The 15,148-nt window shown below is 45.9% G+C and overlaps 1 protein-coding gene across 2 annotated transcripts in view; it reads right to left on the reverse strand.

The window, feature by feature from the left end:
* Nucleotides 1-15,148, reverse strand: part of Smoc2 (SPARC related modular calcium binding 2) — a 126,700-nt gene that overhangs the window by 32,781 nt on the left and 78,771 nt on the right. For both annotated transcript variants that reach the window (XM_021644017.2, XM_060373706.1), the window contains exon 8: nucleotides 2,817-3,003. In XM_021644017.2, coding sequence (XP_021499692.1) covers nucleotides 2,817-3,003 — 187 coding nt within the window. The remainder of the gene's footprint in view (nucleotides 1-2,816; nucleotides 3,004-15,148) is intronic.

Here is a 15,148-nt window from a genome sequence, read left to right on the forward strand (position 1 = left end):
TGCTCTGCCTCCTGGTCAAAGGGTGCTGGGCCTCACCGTGCGGGCCTCACACCTTGCTCCCGGGACTCCTGCTGCCTCACTCTGGAGTCATCCTCTCAGAGGCCACGCCCAGCTGCTCTGTTTCTCTGTGCCCTGACCCTGTTCTTGCTCAATGCCTTTCAGATCCATCATCCTCATCCAAAGCACTTCCTCATGCAAGCTTGGCCATGGACCCATTCTGTCACCATCACCGCTCCCTTCGGGAAGCCCTGCTGTTTATCCTCTTAGTTGACTGAGTCCCCATCGTTCAGCGTCATGCCTGGAACACCGAGGCCATTCAAATCATTCGAGTGTTTATGGGAAGGAAAATGAAGAGAAGGGAGCCAGGACATGTTCTCACACCACTGAGCAAGTGTGACAACATGGGCCAGCAATGCCCACCAGGGCTGTCGTGGGAGGTGTGATCCTAGACCTGACTCTGACAGCACTGCTCTGTGCTCTCTGCCTTCCCTGCTCCAATTGAGCCCCCTGTATCCAACACGCTACCTCTGTTCCAAAGGCTCGTCTTCTCCATGGCTTTGCCCCCTTTCCTGCCTAGAAAGGCTGGTCCGGCGGGAACCAGCTGGGATCCCACCTGCCCCTGCCCACATCAGAACTCCTCTCTACCTTGTTGTCACCTTCGGTTTTCGGGACTGTTGGATACTACAGGTGACCCTGCCATGGTGTTCAGTGAAGGAACCACGGTAAACGGCTCCCTTCCCTGGCTGGGCTGGTAACAGCGTAGGAAGGAGACTGCGATTAAGCAAGTCCATCTGTTCAGAGGAGAAGCGTACTCTTACTGTGAAAAAGAGAAATTCACTTGGGGCTAGAGAAATGGCTCAGCAGTTAGAAGCACTGGCTGCTCTTCCAGAGGACACGGGTTCAATTCCCAGTATGCACATGGCAGCTTACAACTGTCTACAGCTCCGTTTGCAAAGGATTCAAACCCTCTCTGGCTTTGGCTTACTGCATAGAAGAAAGTGTCATACAGAGGAAGGCAGCCTTCTGAGCAGCCCTCTCAGTGTGGTTCAGGTTGAGCCCTCTCCTGAACCGTGGGCAGGACAGTTGTCCATCAGGCAAACATGGAAGTGGGAGCCTGAGGTAGTCCTGTTTGGCCTGGAACCCAGGGAACATCTTCACAGAAGAAAGAGAGTGACTGGCTTTCTATGCAGTCAGTCTAAACTGTTCTTGGTTCTCCAGGAAAGCATTACAAATGCTGATCTCAACATTTCAGAGCCAGCTGGAGGAATGCTGGTTTTGACTGTGTAAGGATTTTCACTTGCCAACTCTTCAAAAACATCTGCCAGGGCTGCTTCCCCTCTATGGTAGATGTGTGCCTGGGGCCAAGCTTGCAGCTGGCAGGGACCCGTGGTGCCCCAAGTGACGCATGAAGAAGCCTGAGGCTCACGTATATAGGAAGATCACCTCCAAGAAAAGCTGCTCAGAAAACAAGACAATCTTTCTCCACACACACAGGACAATGGATTGCCATAGCAAAACCCAAGAATGGTGGAGGTTCAAGCTCAGCCATGCAGCATGTGCTTGCTTCCAAACCTAAGGCTGCCCAGGGCCCTGCTTTATCTCATCGTGCTGGGCCAGTGGGACTATGTCATCCTCCAGTGTGGTGAGGACAGGGTGAGGTTGATTGGTAGAATCAGCTTTGATGACGTAGCAATGTTACAATATCCAAAGCAAGACCCTGAGGAAGATGGCCTCCCTCAGGGGCTGGAAAGTGGCTGGGATGGGCTAGACTTGGTTTTGATGAAGGCATTGTCATCTGAGCAACTGCACTTTGCTTCTGCCCTTGACGTCTATGCTGACCAGGGCCTCTCACTGAGTGCTAACTGTAACACTTGAATTATTGGGGAAATAATTTAGGGAGCATCCCAGTGCTCATCCAGGGATGCTGGGATGAAATCAGATCAAAGCTAGCCACTCTAAGAGAAAAAGACATTTGCATGTGTATAAGTCTAGGAAAAAAAAAAACATCAAACATACAGCAAAAGGCTGCTGACAGGAACCCACTGGGCCCACACACCCACTCAGGAGCACACACACACACTCAGGAACACACACCCCCATGAATACCCAAGCATGTACTAGCTCTTGCTGGTACTCCAGGAGGGCTTGACAGAAGACACAAGCAAAACATGAATAACACTGGTCAATCTTGCCTTACACCTCTCTCTCTCTCTCATTGTGCATTGATGTTTTGCCTCCATGGATGTCTGTTTGAGGATGCCAGATCCCCTGGAACTAGAGTTACAGACATGAACTGCCATGTGGGTGCTGAGAATTGAACCCAGGTCCTCTCTCAGCTCTTAACTGCTGAGCCCTCTCTCCAGCTCCTTGCACATTTTTCTCTTTAAATGATAATTTCTAGATACAAATATTTACATTTCTATAGAAACTATTTGCCTCTATAAAAAATTATTTGAAGCATCTGGCTTCATTAGCTTCTTAAATATTTAACTTCTCTGGCCAAAGCTGGCATCAAAGGCTGCTTAGTCTTTGGTGTGGTCCAAATGCTCTTTCCTAGTTTATCCTTCTGTGCTTCATACTTGATGGCCCATTACTGCTAAGGATATGCTTTCCTTCCCATGGCGAGAACCACTTTCCTTAAGCAGGAGAATCACAGAGACTAGAGAACAGAGTTCCTGTGTGACTGTCACACTCAGAGTGACACTGAGTTTAACAAGAGCTAAGCCCATAGGAGGAAGAACCTGGGAGGTGGGTTCTACCTTCCTGTCTCCGTAACCCAACACCTCTTCCCCAGCTCCCCCAAGGATGCATTTTACCTTGTAGAGGTTCCAGGAATGGGCCGCCCAGTGTCCACCAGCACACACCAGCAGTATCCGGTGGATGGGTGGCATTGCACTGGCTTGTAGAGGCCGCCATGTGCACACTCGGGGATCACCACGTTGTCATTCTTGGGCTGCTTGGCTTCCTCCAGAGCAGACTGGTGCTCCTGGTCACAGGAGGAGACTGTAGGGACAGGAAGAAACAGGTGGTGAGCAGGCACAGGGAGCCAGCGCTGGAGACTGGTGGATAGTCACAGCGGAATGACGCCATGTGCCACCCCCGCACTACCGTGGGAACCAGGCTTAGGGACAGACAAGTGGCCCCCTCCTACCTCCTCAGCCACATTGCTGCGAGGCTGGGATGTTTTATGGGATGGGACAAGAATATGTGATTCTCTTCATACTGTGTGCCCCTCAACCCAGAGTCCCCGAGAAACACTCGCTATTGTTCACAGGTTCCCATGAAGGACACACTGCCTTCCCCACATGGAGCATGCACTATAATGCACAGAGGTCACCTCCTCTGGGGCTAGAGACCCAGGGTCTTCTTTGTCTTTAGTTCATATCCAAGGGACATCTGCCAAAAGACAGATAAACCTCTCTCTCTCTCTCTCTCTCTCTCTCTCTCTCACACACACACACACACACACACACACACACACACACATACACACACACAACTCTTTCCTAAAAGTCCAAACTGGGCTTAAACCAGTACGTGAGGAAAACAAAACAAAACAAAACACAAAGACGCTAGATTGGCACATACATTCTCATTCCGGGGACAGCAAGGAAAAGTTCCACTCAAGCTAAGTACATCACACCCAAGAGAAAACCTCTACAGCTCAACAAGTGGGAAGCGATAACTGGGTCTAAGCCTGCTCTGAAGGCACTGGCTACAGCCCCAAGGGGCTCATGAACACTGTGCTAGCATGGGAAGGCACAAGGAAGCTGGAGCAAGGGGAGGGGATGCTACCTTGCCCTAGCCACGGCGCTGTGCATATTAGCTAAAACAGCTGTACCTTGCTGAGACTTCCCCTGCGTTGCTACTATCCAGAAGGACGACTGAACGAGAAACAAAGAAGCTAAACTAAACGTCTGTGCAGTCAGACATCTTGCAGGACAAGCCCACCATGTGGGGGACGTTCAGCTCTCACGGCTAACGCACTGAATGCAAAAGAGAAATTAAGACACCGGACCTTGAATGACATGTTGTACTGTCTCCCCCACCCCCGATCTGCACCGTCTGAGTATATTCTAGGTGTACTGAACATCTGCAGATACACAAATGGAATATGCCTGAGCAAGCTGGGTAGGCATCTTGACAAAACCGTCACCCAGCTATCACCAGGACAGGCATGAAACAAAAATCAATAATCACTGGCTTTTTCTTCACAAATCCATCACAGCCGTGATAGCCATTCAAGGAAGCCAAGCATCACAAGCGTTCAGGCAACTCTCTCTGAAGACAGTTGACGCTTCTCTGGGGAACCTCTTGGGCCATCAGTGTAAATGGAACAGACTGTGGAAGCAGCAACCGAGCTGCACGCAGCAGCTTGGCGATGCAGACCTCTTCCCTTCAGCTAAAGATTGCTTGGCACTTTTCCAAAATGTTATTAGTTCATAGAAGGCACCGTGTGATTATCTGGCCACAAAATATTTTCAGTGCTCCATTCCAAGGACATATTGTGTCTACTCGAATGGTAATGGAAAATTTTTGAAATGTCCCTATGAGAAATTTGTCATATTTGAACGTTCCTCGTAAGCAAAATGAGATTGATCAAATTAAAGAAAACTCTAAAATTTGTTGCACGTATTATAAAATATCAAAGCTACTCTGTCTGGCACAGGTAGATGAAATCCTGTTTGTATGAACATCGGGGGTGGGGAAGATGACCAGGATAGGCAGGCAACAGTCTGCTTGCTTATTGGGAATTCAAGGCTACCAGAAAGCTACAGTCACATTCTCTCACAGGATAAGCCACAGCAGGGGCAGAGGATGCTTTCGTAAGTGAGCAGGGCCTTCATAAATAAAAGAAAAAGCAAGGAGGCAGTTTGTAATGTCGGCCCCTCTCCTCCTGGCTCCTCCAGACCCCAGCCACTGCAGAGAAATCACAGGCCACTCTTGGAGTTCCTGGCCCACAGACAGCTCACTGTAAAATCAGTGCAATGCTAAATGTAATGTTCGTCACCTTTCCCTTAATCCACAGCTAACTAGTCCTAGTAGGGTCTATTTCCTATCCACTTCTCTCTTTGTATTTATTTCTAGGTTAAATCTGAAGAAAAATCAAGTAAAGCTGATCTTCCAAGTTAAATCATTTTATTATTTAACTCTGAATTAATAATTCCAAAATTTGCCTCAGTACTAAATTAGAAAGATGAGAAAATCATGGAAGAAACAGTGGAATCTGAGTTTGGACTTACCTAGCCATGAAACTTCATGCTTCTAATGTAAAGGGTACACACGTGTGTGTGTGTGTGTGTGTGTGTGTGTGTTTGTGTGCCTGTGCACTTATGTACACATGTGTATATCCCCAAATCACACATCAAAACCATCACCTTTAAGGTGCTGGAACTAGGAAACAGAATTTTTGGGGTGACTGGGTCACAGGCAAGAACCCCGATCTGGTCAGAGGGAAGTCATCTGCCTCTTCTACCATGTGAAGACACCTCAAGAAGGTGTCATCCACAGACCAGAAAATGTCTCAAGAAACCAAATGTGCCTGTACCTTGAAGTTGAATTTCTGGACTTCCCAAACTGTAGAAAATAGCCTTGAGTTATTTCTAAGTGACTTCATCTATGAGGCTTTGTTCCATCAGCCTGAGCAGACCAAGACATAGCAGACCTCCCTTACCACCTCATGAAAACAGCAGCCATGGGAGCCACACGTGTGTCTTAGGACACACAGTGTCTTGCAAAACTGGAGAGGCTGTTTAGGATGCCATAGGCAACACTCATTAATCCTTCAGAGGTTGTCCCGGCATTGTGCCCCAAGGGAAGGCGCTTCCAGCTCTAGGGCAGCCAGTATTCTGACAAGGGTTGGTTGAGTTGTTTTTATTAAGGCGAACAGCTTCATTACTTAAATGGCAAAACTCTTAGAAAACTGGAAATGTGGAAAACTTTGTCTGAAATGAAGGACATATTCTTTAAATATCCACAGCTGACATCATGTGGAAATGGCCTTCCTTTAGCAGTCCATGAGAGGTCCTTGGCAAGGCAACAGAGTTAAGAAAAAGTAATAAATATTGTAATAGAAAAAAAAGTCTTTAAACACACTCAACATATTGTATATATAAAATATACTGGGACATCTATAAAGAAAGGAAGAACTAATGAATGTACAAAAAATTATATTTTATATACTGTGAATAAATGATGGACAAATAAAGAAAATTAAACATCATTTGTCATAACATCAGAGCTAAAATATTTAGAATTAAGGTCATAATGTGAGGTACAAGGTATTTTAAAATGCTATTACTAGAAAAAATTTAACTGAATAAATGAAGAGGTATAGCATATAAATGAGTAGCAAGACTTAGGAACATTGTAAAGGCAATTTCTCTAAATTAGTTAGTGGACATAACATATTTCTTATCAAAATCTGAAGAAGCTGTTCAGTAGAAACTAACATGTGGACTCTAAAATGAATTTGGGAATTCAAAGACCTGTATGAAGTCTGAAGTACTGATGCAGGGTTGAAGGAGGGGAGTTACTATTGCCATGTCTGAAAAGGTGCTATAAAACCATTCACCCAGATGGTGGGGTACGGCGGCTAAACAGAGGAATGGAGAAGAGGGAAGAGCCCACCGGCACTGATCCTGACAGTGGACCAAAGTCACTCAGGGGAAGTTAAACTTTTCCCAGGAAATGATGGTAGATCATGAGAATGACTGTGTGCCAATTAAAGAAAATAGACATGCATGGCACAGTAATTATACGAGATGAGAGGGGCATGAATATAAAACCTGAAATGCGAAGACTAAAAAGAGGCATTAGGAGTACCCCACCATGTCTTTGGGACAGACTGACCACAGAAGAAAAACTGGGCAAATTAGACTTCATTAAAATTTAAAACAATCACCAGAAGATGCAATTAAAAAGTAAAAGGCAGCCACAGATGAGGGGAATGTTCCTAACACATGTCTGTCAAAGACCCCCAGCTCTTCTCATCAATAAAACCACAAATATTCCAATCTGAAACTCATTGAGACTTCAGAACACAAGCCATGGACTCACCGTAAACACATAAAGAGAGAGAGGTCAACGTCATTAGTCATCATGAAAATGGTAACTTCAACCACACTGAGATGTCACACACATACGTGCTCCAAATGTTGGTGGGACACGTAGGACCCGGAGCTCTTGGGCCTCCTCACACAGACCCAGTGCTGAGACCACTATCCCATCCTGGACACGTATTCAGGAGAAATGAAAGCAAACGTTCATGAAACGGCCAGTGAAAAGATGGACAGAGGATCTTCTCAAAGGTCCCAACCTGCTTTTTGAAACTGCCTATCTATGAATTGAAAAAAATTGCACAATGTATGTTGCACGCCATAATATAAAGTTATATGAATACATCAAAGAGAAGAAAGACTGAATCAAGACTGAATCTCAAAACCATTGTACTAATTTTTAAGGTGACACCTCAGAAATGAAATCACGCTCTGCTGCCTCCACTTGTAAGAGAGATTAAAGCTGTGAAGAAAACAGCAGATGTCTTCATGGCGAGGCAATTTTATTGGTGAGGCTCTCCAGAGCTAGGGAGCAGGGTCCACTGAGGGTAGTAAGGCACGGGTTCAGGCTTTTCTGAGGCATGTGTGCTTGTCAAGGTACCCCATAATGCTCCCCATCTTCCTGCCCATAAATACTTCTACACTGCAGAGTACGAATGAGGCATGGACTCCCATCGTCTCTAAGTCTGCCTTTCTGTGTGCATGTTTTCCCCCGATGCACAGTGACGCTGAGAGCCCTAAGTGCTGGGTTTCTTAGGGAGAAGGTCTTCGTTGAGAAGCGAGAAGGCGTCTGCCAGGGCATTGTTCTTGTTCATCCTGTGTCCAGGGAACTTGGACAAAAGCCAATGCAAAATCACACCGTGAGAAAGTCTAACTTAGATACCAGTTTTGTCTGCTCTGGACTTGTTCCTGCACAGTCTGGGAATTCCAAGCCAGAATGCTCTGACCTCCTAGGCTTCCATGATAAACATCATGGTGGACCGACCCCTGAAATCCTGCTACCACTGACCGGCCTGACACCCCCATGTACGCACACCGTGTGTACACCCGTACTTGGAGCCTGCTGGCTGCTCTGATATATGTATGGACTGGTTTGTTTTCACTACAGTGACCTGTGCCAAACCCTGGTGGCGGTCACAGCACAGCCTGGAAGGCTGGAAGTGCCTTACTTTTTGGCCACTGCTTGCTCCATTATTTTAGGAGTAGACCACAGGGCTTGATCTCTCCTCCCCATCACCACAGCTTCTGCAGTTACCCATGGAGCAACTCTGGGCAGCACGTGAGCCTTCACCACCTAGGCATGTCTGCAGTATGAAGCCTCGAAGGCTCAGCAACACCGCTCATGTGTGTGCTGGCAGTCGGGGATTGCTTACGTGCCAAAGATGGCATAGATGCTTCTGGAAACAAGTCCTGAGGGTGAATGAGACATCCAGAAAGTGTCTTGAGAAGACACGAAGAAGTCCGGAAGACTTGAGTCCCACCCCCTCACATACACTGTGGCTGACCTCACACCCAGCAGTATTCCTATTGTAGCCAGCATGGGCTACTACCGCCGGTGGGACAGTTTATTCCCCTGCGTCTGCCAATTCAAGGTTCCTGTTGGAGGCACGAGAGGAACTCTCGTGTTTCCAATCCTACGCTGGGTGCACTTCTCAAAGCAACAACAGAGGCCCGACCGTGAGGTCCACGCAGAGGTGGTGCTGGGCCGGGAAGGCCTAACACTGCAAACAGGCCTAAGCAGTGGAGGCTCAGGCCCTGCCCAAAGTTGCCCAGTAGAAAAGACTAGTGGCATGATGGCACTGCCAACACCCAGTGACCTCAAAGAAAGGTGCCAGCAGGAAGCCCACAGAACATCAGAGAGCTCTGAGGCTGCCCACTTCCCGCCCAGGTTTCTGACCCACAGGTCTGGGGAAGGTGAGGCCCCATAATTTGAGTTTCTGAGGAGCTCTGAGATCACGCTGAAATCAGCAGTGTTTTCATGTGCCAAAGGTTTCTCCGTGTGGGTTTTCATTTTTCCTTAGAGCTGATTACAGTGCTTAATTTTTATCCATGCTGTCCTCATCAGTCATGGAATCTCTTGTGGTTCTCTTTCCAATTATACAAAACCTATACGAGATGATCAAAGAAGTCAGAGGGAAACAAAAAGAATTCAGAACTGGATTTGCTAGAAATGATGTAGGGGAGTGGGCAGGGTGGGAAGAGGTCCCCGGAAAACTCAGATTGGACAGTGTAAATGCACTTGAATGTCCATCTAAAAAGGCCAAAACAGGATCACAATGCTAGGTTCTGCCCAGGATGTGAATATGACTGACAGTAAACCATAACTCTGGAAATTATATTGTATATAAATTATGAGAAAGGCAAGGTCGTCACCACCACAGTGGTGACAGTCACCACACATAGCTGGCTGGTTCTGGTACACATGTGCTCTTTGTAATCCTCAGGGCAGAGGCTGTGTGTTAGAGCCCTGTATCCTGCCAGTGGGGAGACCCAGGCTCCCACAAGACTGGGCACCCTGCAGGACAGCGTAGAATCGGCGTGGTGTACAACCCTGGGGTGGAGACAAACTGCCAACACCTCCTTCTCCGGAAGCATCCCTAGGAGACAAACTAGGCCAACTGGCTCACTCGCACCAAAAAGTAGACTTCAAAAATAAATAAATGAAGATTGGATAAAATACCTAGTTCCGGGCTCTCTAGACCCAAAAACAAAGCTGTCACTGCTCGGCAAGTGGAGTCTAGACCGAAGCTTTGCTTCTGGACCTTGACAGAGGAAACGAAGCATCATACCAAAACAAAGAGGAACAGAACTAGAATGTCCATAGACACCCTGATCGCGAGCAGCTACTAAACCGTGATCTCTTGCTACGTGTTCACGTGTTCCAATGTCTGCCAAAGAAACCCCACGATGAAACCCCAATGTCCCTGGTGTCTCACAAGGGACCCTATATTGAAATCCCATCGGTTCTCTCACCCGTTGGAGGCAATCACTCCAGTGTGGAAGCAGTCCCGAGATTCTGAGAAACTTTATTCCTCTTCACTCTGGCCTCATAAAGAGGGCCTGGTTCTTCGAGGGGCTTCGCAGCCCCACCCCTCTGTTGTCAAGTCCCCATCACAGGCCAGGCTCCAGCACTGTATGCTCCGCCAAGGCTGCCCAGGAGAGTCTTGCCAAATAAGTCAGCCCAGCTCTGGCTCTGAGCCTTCTGTCCCGGGACCTTTAGTGCCCAAGAATGTGTTGTATAGAAAATGCTGATCGGAAATTCTGTAGAATTAGGAAATTGGCTCTATCAGAAGTAAGTTTTAATAAAAAGGAGTGGTTTTGTTTTGTATTCAGGGGCTTGCAAAGGAAATCTGGATATCTTCCATTTCACAGTCCAGCATCGAGGCCACAGCTTTGACCACTGACGTGGATGCGTTGACAGCAGATCAGACAGTGGCTTAGCCTCTCAGCTCGCGGGGCGGCGTCTTGCCTCTCTAAAACAGTGCCCTTTAAAAAATGAGGCAAAGGGCTAATGAGGTAGCACAGTGGGCCATGGCATTTGCTGTGAGGTCTGACTGATTCCCCAGGACCCCATGTGGCAGAAGGAGAGTGCCCACTCTTGTAAGTTGTCCCCTTACCTACATACTCATGCCCTGGCATGTGTGTGTACCCATGTGTGATACGTGCGTGCACCCATGCACAAACACACACACAGACAAACACAGAGGGAAAGAGAGACAGAGAGAATTTCACATACACGATTACTGATGAACTAATTGATGTCATGAAAGAGCTGTAACAGGCAAGCTAAAAATAAACCCTTTCCTCCCCAAGTTGCCTTGGTCAGGGGGTTTCAGCATGGAAATGGAAACTCTAAGATAGCCAGGCTGTATGCAAGACTATAGGACATTTTCTTCAGTGGCTATTAATTAATCCCAATTGGGGTAGGGCCCAGCCTCTTATGGGTAGTGCCATGCCTGGGCTGATAGGATTTTATAAAAAAACAATACAAGCAAGCCATGGGGAGCAAATCAGTTAGCCACACCCCTCCATGGCCTCTGCCTCAGCTCCTGCTTGCAAGTTCCTGACCTGTTTGAGTTCCTGTCCTGACTTCCTTCAGTGATGAAGAGTGATGTGGAAGTATAAGCCAAATAAACCTTTTTATTGATCATGGTGTTTTATCACAGTCATAGCAACCCCAACTAAGACAGCTAATGGTACCAGAAGTGGGGTATTAGTGTGACAGACCTAATCATGTTTTAGGGGGATGACTGTGAAAGAACTTCATAACTTTTGAGTTAGAAGAGGCATTGAATGGTAAGAGCTCAGTGGGCTGTTCTGTCAGAGCTTTGAAGATAAGAATGTTGAGACAGAGCAGAGGTTGAAGGCCTGGCTTGTGAAGGTTCAGAGGAAAGCAAAGACTACCAGGCCATTTGTGTGAAGAATCTATGGTATCAGGTTAGCTGGACTTGAAAAAAATCTAGCTGTAATTAACAAGAGACTAGAACCACTGAACTAAACAACAACCTTTTTTTTACTGGAACAATTGATGCTGGTTAGCTAGACAGGGAAATTAGTGGTGATTTAGAAGAGAGCAGCATCACTGAGGTGAAATCTTCTGGGAAGTGTTTCCTCAGGGTCACACACAGAAGCTGTTATAGGTTATAGCTTGTGCTGGCAGCTGAACTTGGTAATGTAAGAGTCACCTAGGTGGTGCTGGTTTTAAAGGCATGAAGGAGTCATGGAGAACAGCTGAGGCTTGGCACTGCGTGGCAGGGCGCCAGTCCCTGAAGAAAGCCCAGGATTGGCTGTTAGTGAGGGTACAGTCCAGTTGTAGCAGAAGACCCCGGCATTTTGGAGATGCTGACACCATGGGATGATCGCCAGGGACAGCAACAGTAAAGAGTGGAGCTGGCCTGAGGCTAGAAGACAAACTGCTACTGAGAGCGGAGCCTGAGAAGATATTCAAGCCCTTTGGAGGAGCCCAGAAAATTGTGAAGGGATCCCAGACATTGGACAATGAGTTATCTACACAGTTGGAGCTTGGTTTTGCTTGGTTAAGACTGTCACAGTCTTAACCAAGGAAGAGCCCTGGCTCTTCCTTCTTGAAGTTAAAAAAAAAAAAGTATTTAATTCATTTTTTGTTTTACAGTTGCTCACAGTTGAGAGACTTTGAACTTTTAAAGAGAATTTTTTAGATTTTTTTTAATAGACTGAATTTTAAACTGAATTTGTAAAGGCTGTGGAACTGTTTAAGTTTACAAAGTGTTCTGTATGGTGATTTTATATTGATGTGTAATCTTGGGGAAAAGGCCGTGATGTAAGAGTGATGAGCTTGTGTGTCAAGTTGACAAGGAGTCAGTTGTGCTAGCTAGTTTTATGTCAACTTGACACAAGGGTTAGTCGTCAGAAAGGAGGGAGCCTCAACTGAGAAAATGCCTCCACAAGGTTAGCAAACCCATACACAAACCTGTAGGATATTTTCTTAAATAGTGATTGATGGGGGGAGGGGGGTCCAGCCCATTTTGAGTGGTGCCATCCCTGGGCTGGTGGTCCTGGGTTCTATGAGAAAGCAGGCTGAGCAAGCCATAGGGAGTAAGTCAGTAAGCAGCATCTCTCTATGATCTCTGCACTAGCTCCTGACTCCAGGTTACTGTCCTGATGTCCTTCAGTGAAAAACTGAAGCAATATGGAAGCATGAGCCTAACAAACCCTTTCTCCTAAACTTGCTTTTGGTCATGGTGTTTCACCATGACAACAGCAACCCTAACTAAGGCATTATCATACCAACTCGACACCAACAAACACTTCCTGAAACACCTCAGCTCAGATTCAAGACTGCTGTACGTCAGAAACGGCCTTACATATACTTCTGACATTTTGTACCTTGTGCTTATGAGAAGCAATATTCTCACCACTAACAATTATAAAATCAGAATATTGATCATCTCTGAAAAACATTAACGTGCTCTACATTCCACAGTTCCAAATGTTCAGCCAAAACTATGTAAAACTAAACAAGCAGGGCTGGAGAGACGGCTCAGAGGTTAAGAGCAGTAGCTGCTCTTCCACGGGTCCTGAGTTGAATTCCCAGTAACCACATGGTGGCTCACAACCATCTATAATGAGATCTGGTGCCCTCTTCTGGCATGTAGGTATATATGCAGACAGAACATTGTATACACAGTAAATAAATAAATCTTAAAAAAAAAAAAAACAAAAAACTAAACAAGCATATCCATGGCATTAGTATGCAAGTTTTCTTTTATCTTTAAGAAATAGTAAAATTATATGAATATCAAAGAATTATGCTAAGATAAATTTTATCGTGATTAATAACAACAAATCAGTAAATATTTTATTGGAATTTCTGTTTTATATACTTACACACTAGGGTCACAGGGCTTGAGTGGAGTATAACTTAAAGAGCCCTGACAGAGAAAAGGCAAGGTGAGCCCGTGACTCCTAGTGGGGCAGGCTGACTTTCAGACACAACCAGGCTGTAAGCGCAGAATCAACTGATAAGCTGAACTCCAATACAACTAAGACATCTGTTCACAGGAAGATGCTATAAAGCAGATGAAGAGAAGCCACACACAGGGAAAAAATATTTATAAATCATAACTCTGACTCAAAAAGATCACTTTTTGAGTGATCTCAATAAGAACTCAATAAGAAAGTAAATAACTCAACTAAAAATTTGAACAGGCCACCTTACCAGGGAACACAGCCAGATACGAAATGAACCTAGAGAACGGTTCTTGGGCTCAAGTACTGTAAGGGGAATCACAGTTAAAACAACTGGGACAATACCGTTGTACCCCTATGAAAACAACTGAACCCCCAAATGCTGACAGCACCAAAGGCCGGGGAGGCATGGAACAGGGAATTAACACCCTGTCTTAGTTACTTTTCTGATGCTCTGATAAAACACCAAGACTGATGTAACTTAATAAAAGGAAGAGTATAAATGGACTTACAGTTCCAGATTAGAGTTTGTGATGGCCAAAAGAGAACATGGAGGTAGCATTCTCATTTAGACATTCCACTTCTAGCCCTCATGGGCTCATGGCCATATCATAATGCAAGGCTTATTTAGTCCAGTTTTAAAAGTCCCCATGTCTTTCACAGTCTCAACCCTGTTTAAAAGCCTAAAGTCCAAAGACCCATCTGAGACTCAAGACAATCTCTTAGTTGTAACCCCCTGTAAGAATCAAAAATCAAATTACATACTTCCGACATACAACGACTCAGAATATACATTACCATTCTGAAAAGGAGAAAGCAGGGTACAGAAAGTAAATATTGGACCAAAGCAAGACAGAAACCCAGCCCCAAACTCCAACCCCTATAGATCTCTGTCTTCTGTCAAAGTGCTCTGCTGTTCCAGCCCCAAAGCCCTCTACATTTGTCAAAAAATAAAAAATGACACAATCAAGTCTATCACAGCTAATGTGATAAAACCCCAATGACCAAAGCAACTTACTAAAGATGGAGTTTAACTGGGCTTATGGTTCCGGGGGATTAAGAGTCTGATGAGTCTGATGGCAGAGCAAAGGCAGAGTGGACAGTGGCTAGAACACGAGCTCAGGGCTCACATCCTGACCATGGGATGACATGAGTCTTTCCTCCTGTGACATACCTCCTACAACAAGGCCACATCTCCTAATTCTTCCCAAACAGTTTCACTGCCCAGGGACCAATAATTCAAACCTATGAGCATATGGGGGCTGTACCCATTCAAACCATTACATTCACCGTGGTAAGTGGGATTCCAGAGTGCCATGTCCACTGCAGGAAACAAAGCCAACCACAGACATCCATCGCAATCCTGCAGCTACACATGTAGGCAGGTCATGTGATTATAAATCTACACAAACTTGGTTATGTATACCTTTGGCTGATTAAATCATAATTGCCCCCAATTGGAAGCAACCAAGACATAAGTCAGAAGGGGAACAGATAAAGCAGAGGGATATCCTCACAACGGAATATTCCATGCTAAAGAGAAGCAAGACATCATGAAGAAATGGTGCAGAGAAACTTTACTGCATATTTCTAAACAGAAGGGACTATGTCCAGTCAAAACTGTGAGGACAGCAGACAGAACA

The sequence above is a fragment of the Meriones unguiculatus genome, chromosome 20 (assembly GCF_030254825.1).
Source record: "Meriones unguiculatus strain TT.TT164.6M chromosome 20, Bangor_MerUng_6.1, whole genome shotgun sequence".
Taxonomy (NCBI): Eukaryota; Metazoa; Chordata; class Mammalia; order Rodentia; family Muridae; genus Meriones; species Meriones unguiculatus.